At 36.9% G+C, this 7376-nt stretch overlaps 1 protein-coding gene across 1 annotated transcript; it reads right to left on the reverse strand.

Moving 5' to 3' along the window:
• Positions 1-241: 241 nt before the first annotated feature.
• Positions 242-2252, reverse strand: LOC134214441 (uncharacterized). Its single transcript, XM_062693813.1, has 2 exons — positions 1155-2252; positions 242-811 (listed from the first exon to the last, which is right to left on the reverse strand). Exons 1-2 carry the CDS (start codon positions 2047-2049, stop codon positions 396-398), a joined length of 1311 nt encoding a protein of 436 aa, XP_062549797.1. The 5' UTR covers positions 2050-2252; the 3' UTR covers positions 242-395.
• Between the last annotated feature and the right edge of the window lie 5124 nt (positions 2253-7376).

Here is a 7376-nt window from a genome sequence, read left to right on the forward strand (position 1 = left end):
CAGGTCAAATAACCTTCTTCGGAATCTAGACATGTTCCAATCGAATACGTACACATTAAACCATTTTTCAAAAATATCTGATCATTTTCAAGGTCAATATTTGCAATATAATCGTATAGAGCAATCTCGTACTCATAATAAACTAGTGCCCCAGTCCATGTATAGAATGGTGTACTATATGTGCCTCCGTTGCATGAATTTCCAGTCACGCTACCTACAATAAGCGTTTCACCTTGTAGTGGAATTTAACTTCAGCTCATTAATTTGTCTGTCATGAGTCAGCGATACCATTCCTAAAGCGTGTACCTTTGTACATTCCTCTGAATTGAATTCTTTGACGATGTAAGAATATCCATACTGATAATCTGAAGTATGCGAAAATGAGCCACAATGTCTTATGGACCTTCAATTATTACCTTACATTGAAGAACTTTAGTTAAACTTTTTACATTCCTTTGTAAAACCTGTATTGTTATTTCTGTTGAACTCAAATTACTTTTCTGAGGAATACAAGAAGCTACATCAAGAAGCGAGTAACTTGTCATGTTTACCTCTGGGTTGGCACAGTCAAATGCTATCAATCCTCTAGTTTCGAAACGTAGATCGCACATTTCTTCATGATCATTTTGATTCGGGATTAAATCTGGTGAATCTAGTTTCTTCGGTTCTGAAAGTGGAATTGTGTCATGCCTTCCTTGAAAGTTTTGAGTTTGTTGAAATAAATCATCATTTGTTTCTAAAGATGGCTTTGGCTTTTGAATTTTCCGAACATCTAAAACTGCCACTTTGACGGCTGGCCTTTTATAAATACCTTTAGATTGATATGGAAATGCTAATATCATCTTCCAAACTTGGACGTACATGTTCATGATAGCATTAGAGGCGAAAGTATAGAATTGATAGTTCCGTTAGGATACGGCAGGCATGAAGAATGTTTTTAAAGAAGTCGATTTGAAAGCGAGCGGGGGCAATATTTGTGATGGCACATATCGCACGACAATCCTTCTGCCAAGCTCCCGTATGAAGGGGAGGAAGAATATCAGTGTGGAAGCTGATATATCTCCACTGGCTGGAGATATATTAGCATTTCCATATCATTGTAAATCGTTTAACTTCACGTAGAAGTAACACACACGAAATCATTAATTTAGTACCTTTAGATGTTTTAATTTCAGCAGATCTTACTTGTCCATCTTTAGCCATTCTAACACTGATTACTCGACCTTTCAACCATGTTCCAGGAGGTGCCTTATCATCAGTTATTACAACAATATCGTCAACTTTAATAGGTTCAATTTGATTAGTCCATTTATTTCGTTTCAACAACAATGGAAGGTACTCTTTCGTCCACCGATCCCAAAAATATTTCCCATAGTTTTGAACCTTTTTCCAATGATGTTTTTCTAAGTGAATTGCTGTTGGATCATAAGGTGGTACATATTCTCCAGCACGACCAATTAGAATATGAAATGGTGTCATTATTTCGTCGTCGATATCTTCTACTGGTATGTGTGTTAAAGGACGAGAGTTTAAAATAAATTCTACTTGGATCAGAGCAGATCTTAAAATTGCTGGTCGTGGTAAACGACTACCATACTGCTTCAGCATTTTGTATAGTGATAACTTTATGATTCTAATAAGCCTCTCCCATACTCCGCCAAAATGCGATGCCGCGGGAGGATTGAATGTCCATTTTAAGGCTAATGCTGCCGCATCACCGTTTCTCATTCTTTTATCAATATTCACAATTAGTTCTTTTAATTCATTGTCAGCTCCAACAAAGTTCGTGCCATTATCGCTGTAAAGGTGCTTAACTTTTCCTCTTCTGTTTTGAAAATTACGCAAACAGACAATAAAAGAATCTGTATCTAACTTCTCAGCCATTTCGATGTGAACTGCTCTACTAGACATACATGTAAAAATCACACCCCAACGTTTTTCTCTTGATCGTTTTACTGCAACTTCAAATGGACCAAAGTAATCCACTCCAGTATGCGTAAATGGATACAAGAAAGATTCGGTCCGATAATCTGGTAAGGGTGCCATCATGGGTGGTACTGGTTTTGCGTTAGCAATAATGCATTCTTGGCAATATTTCTTGACCTTTTTCAAAAGTGACCTTTGTTTAATAATCCAAAACTTTTGAAGAATAGCTGCAATTACGACATTGTCATTCTGATGCAAATACCGTTCATGATATGTCTTTACAATTAAAAAAGAAATATTATGTTCATATGGTAATATAATAGGCTTTCTTGCTGATTCAGGGTATGCTTCTTGCGTGTTCCAATCTTCCTCTTGCTCTGAGTACTCCATGATTATCAAGCATTGGACTCAATTTTCGTAAGTTGCTGGATTTTTCTATTTCTTTACCTTCTTTCAGTAATGTTACTTCCTCCATGAAACAATCCCATTGAGCTTTTTGAATATCGCGTTTTCAACCAATTTTACATCATCATAATTAGTGCTACGATCAAAATCTGTTTTATTTTTAACCCAATCGGTAAACTTTTTTATTATTAGAGTTCGCTTAACCAAACGCCACCAGTCCGAAAAATAATCGTCCTGAATAAAAGAGTAAGGATGTATTCTTTGATGAATGTTTACATAGTTTCTCAGCTCTTCATCAGTTTCCATACTTACTGTCCAGTTTGGCCAATAACTTTCTGATTTTCTTAAAATGATGGTCCATTGAGCCATAATGATGCTCCTTTTTAATTTTTGTACCTTCATCAGCAGGGTTTAATGATGATTTTATATATCTCCATTGATCCATTGAAGTTGTTTCTAAGATTTCAGCAACTCGATGAGCTACGAATTGCTTATACCGCCTATGCTGACTATTAATCCATGCTAGGACAGTTTGGCTATCTGACCACATGACGCATTTTGAAATCGAAATTCTTAATTCTTTCCTTACGGTATTCAACAATCTTGTCCCTAATATTGCTGCTTGCAACTCTAAACGTGGTATAGATAACATTTTATTCGGTGAAACTCTTGCCTTTGCTGACACTATATTCACATCAGTGCCATTTTCAGTAACACTTTTCAGATACACAACGGCAGCAAAAGCATTTTCCGAAGCATCTCCGAACATATGCAATTCATAAAATAATGCATTTTCAAGGTCATACATCTTGGAATCTTAAAATGGGTGACAAGTTTAAGCATATCTATCCAAGAGTTCCAAAAATTTGATAAACTATCTGGTAACTGGCTATCCCAATCAGAAGATTCTTTATGCCATTTTGTAAAAGAATTCTACCATGAATTGTGAAGTTCGAAATTAACCCTAATGGATCGTAAATACTCATAACAAACGAGAGAGTTTCTCTCTTTGTAATCAACCTTGTAATTCAATCGATCAAGTTTTAATTGAAATTCGATCAAATCAGTTGATGTATTCCAATAGATACCCAATACTTTATCAGTTGGTATTTCTTTATTCTCGAACCATTTTATTTCTGAAACATGAAGTCTTTCTGAAGGAATAACGTTGGCAAGCTGTTGCGAATTTGAAATAAAACTTCTTAGATGAAATCCAGCATACTGTTGAATATTTATAACACCCTGAACAACTTCAGATGCTTCTTTAATTTCATCAAAGCTATCCAAATAATCATCAACATAAAAGTTATTTTCAGAAGCCTCAGAAGCCTTTGGAAAATCATCCTTAAAAAGCTGTGCATTATAATTTTTCACTGCTTGAGCACAAGCAGGAGAACACGTTGATCCAAAAATCATTGATTCCATCACATATACGCTCGGATCCCTATCGGCCTCACATTGTCTCCAAAGGTATCTTTGTGCAGGCTGATCTTCCATAACAATTTTATTTGCTGAAACATTTCTTGTATATCCCCTGTAACAGCGATTTTGAACTCTCTGAATCTTAGCAAAACACCGAACAAAGATTTTACTGTGTCAGGACCTGAAAGCAGTGCTGAGTTAAAAGATACTCCTTCTACTGCTGCAGCTGCATCAAAAACAATTCTTGATTTAGGTGGGACTTTGTTTTTATTTGTCACAATAAAATGAGGTAAATAATAGGTGTTTGGATGTTCCTGTAGTAGCTCACGTGGGCTAAGCTTACGGGCATAACCCTTTTAACAAATCCTTCAAATGACTCAATTGCCCATTTTCTTAGCTCTGGTTTCCTAGCTAATGTCTTCTCCAACATTTCCAAACGTTTGAAAGCATTATTAAAACTTGGAGGAAACTCATACTTTCAGTTTTCCACAATAATCCTATTGAGTAATGTCCGTTTTCATATTTAATTGTATTTTTAATAATTGATTCAGCTCTTTCTACTTCTGCTGATTTTGGTAATTTATTAACGACGTTGACTCCAAAGTTTTCAGTAGAACAATAATTTTCAAAAATTGCTCTCAAATCTGTACTTTCATGCTCTCTAATGCAAAAAGAATATGAAGGCTCACCTCTATATACCTTACCGAAAATCAACCATCCTAGTTTGGTACGCGCTGCCATCGGCGAGTTCTCGTCACTTACCCTTCTGTCGGTCGTCAACAACAAATGAGCGTGCTCCATGCCAATTAAAATCATGGGCTTGGCGTTGACGTATCCCTGAACTGGAACATCAGCTAAATAAGTGAACTCCTTCTTCATGTGTTTAATATCCAATGTTTGCGTTGGAAGTTCAATGTTCTCGATGGTCCTGACATCCTTCATTGAATAAGTTTTTTCTCCATGTCCGCGTATCCACAGCTGTACTCTTCGGCTAGGTGATTCCTTTGAAACGTTCTGCGTCCAGGTTAATTCCAGTGGGTCTGACCGTCCATGGAGCCCAAGTTTATCCGCTACCGATTGATCCAAAAGGCTTAATGACGAGCCGGGATCAAGGAAAGCGAATGTTTCAAAGAGAGTTTTCCATTCTGCAACGTTACTGGTACTATTTGATAATATACCGTTGATTTCCGATTTCCATGATGATTATTGTTAGTTTTGTCCTTCTCCAGATTTTGATTTTCCTTGGGTTTCTCGACGGCTGATTTATGCAATAAACGATTGTGCATTCCTTGCAACCGTCTATTTTGCATTCTCGCTTGCTTCTGCAAAACTTACTACCGTGTCCTTTGTACAGGCAAGAAAATCACAGTTTCAATTGTTGAATTCGTTGTTGCCTTTGCTCAACATTGAGGTTTTTCGATATTTTGCACTAGACCGTTTGATGCACATGCTTACAAACGTTGCACTGCATTTTGAAGGATCGTTATGAATATTGATTCTGGGCTTTTGTTCCTTTCTTGTAGGTGGTGCTAATCTCCGTAATGTCGTTGCGTGAGTTTGCAGCCACTTATTCAAATCATGGAGAGTTGGCTGACTGACATTTCTTTGAAGCGCTTCTGTCCATGTTATCTGCATACTAAATGGTAGCTTTGATACTATGTCAGTAATTAACCGATAATCATGAAGGAATTCTGGCTTGGCCAATGTTTCCATTGTCACAACCAAATCGTCCAATGCGTTAGCAATATCGATTGTATGGAGTTTGGGTTGATTCAATGTTTTTGTCAGCTCGTTCAATAATTGCTGATAAATAGCCTCCGGTCTCCCATAAATTTCTTCAAGCCGTTGCATTATTTTAGGAACATTAGCTGCCCCTATCATCAAATTTGACACGCTCTTGGCAGCTTGGCCATACAGAGCTTCTTCCAATCTTGATAAATTTTCGAGATTGGTAAATCTACCTTCGGCAGATGTGTCATTAAAAATGCTTTTGAATTTCGGCCATTCACGAGCCTCTCCACTAAATTTTGGAAGCTTGATTAAGGCTTGCCTCGTCACATTTAAAGGACCTTCAGACTGACGTCTGTTTGCCACATCTTGTTGAATTTTCAGCGATTCATTTAGCTGGTTCGCTAAATCAAATTTCATTTTTACGTCCAATAATTTCGCTCGTTCGTTTTCCAGATATTCGCATTTTGCGCAAAGGAATCGCTCTTCTTTTGTCGGCGTATGCTTAAGTTGCACACAACTAAGGTGGAACCACCTATCACAATCGTCACAAGACACCATGTTATCCTTGGTGTCAGCTTCCTTGCATAAACGGCAGTTTCCGTTCTTATTTTCCACGAATTGGAACATAGCTTTTGATTTTGCCATCGCAAATGTTCACTTTACTATCACCTGGTTGTTTGCTGCTACTTTGCTTCTCTGTTTCCTTTTGCCGGATCTGCGCGTTCACTTCTGATGACAGCTTACAAAGGTATTTCCAACCTTTTGTTAATTCACACACTGCAGTTTCACTATTTTCAAAATGTCCAATGTCCTAGTTTCACTTGAATTACCACTCTGGGTTTTAATATTCAACACACAAGGTATTTTAGACACGATTCGTGAATATCTATTCACAACTTTCGAATGTTTGCCACTATTGGCTCAAGATTTGTAACAGTTAAATTTTGTGACAATGCACAACACTCAGACTGCACTCCTGGCGACAGTATACCACGTTACAAAATCAATCACTCTAGCTATTTATTACGACAATTTTTTTTTATTTTTGTCGGAGTCCTTTCCACTTATTCTAGTTGATCTCCGCGCGCCGGTATCACTGCACAATTTCAACACAACGTCGCGAGTACTTTCCTCTCTGGTAGTTCACCAAAATGTGACGCCGGTGACTTACGGATTTTTCGGATGTAGAAAACATACACTGTAGAACTGTGGTCTAGAACTAACTTTATTACTAATGCTAAGCCGTATATATAAATGAATGTACAATATATTCTACCTGATTTTGACTCATTATCTTTTGGGTCCCTTTCTTATTATCTCTACTTTGTTATCGCCGCCACTATCGGTGCGTCACTATTTTTGTTACAATTTATGGGTCTCTTTCTTGGTCCTTCGTAGAAGATTAGTTTATGACATAATTGTCTCGGGTAGCAGAGAATTATCAACTATGCGCATATTGCAACTAACAATATGCCATGCGGTGCGCTGTATAGCTTAACGAAAATGACAACTTGAGTTTGAAATGCAAATTGATTGATTCGCGTTCGTTACACACACCTTTAACATCAACTAATCGGTTGTTATACATAGATCACTATATGGGACAACAACGCCAACAACGATTGTAGCATCAGAGAGAGGGCATCATTTTCACATTATTTATACCAGAGAAGATGCTCTATAATGTAAAAAGCAATGAAAATAGAAAACACATTTTTTCAATCTAAATTACTCTTGAAACATTCGTTAGAAGTTGATTTAGCAGATTTTTTTTCCCTATCATTTCATAATCACTTTATTTAACGTTTTACATCTAAAAAAATCGTTTTATTCAAAAATTTAATATCACCCAATGCTTTTATATATCTTATAGTTTATCCACCCACACTAAT

This window comes from Armigeres subalbatus, chromosome 2, assembly GCF_024139115.2.
Source record: "Armigeres subalbatus isolate Guangzhou_Male chromosome 2, GZ_Asu_2, whole genome shotgun sequence".
In the NCBI taxonomy this organism is placed as follows: Eukaryota; Metazoa; Arthropoda; class Insecta; order Diptera; family Culicidae; genus Armigeres; species Armigeres subalbatus.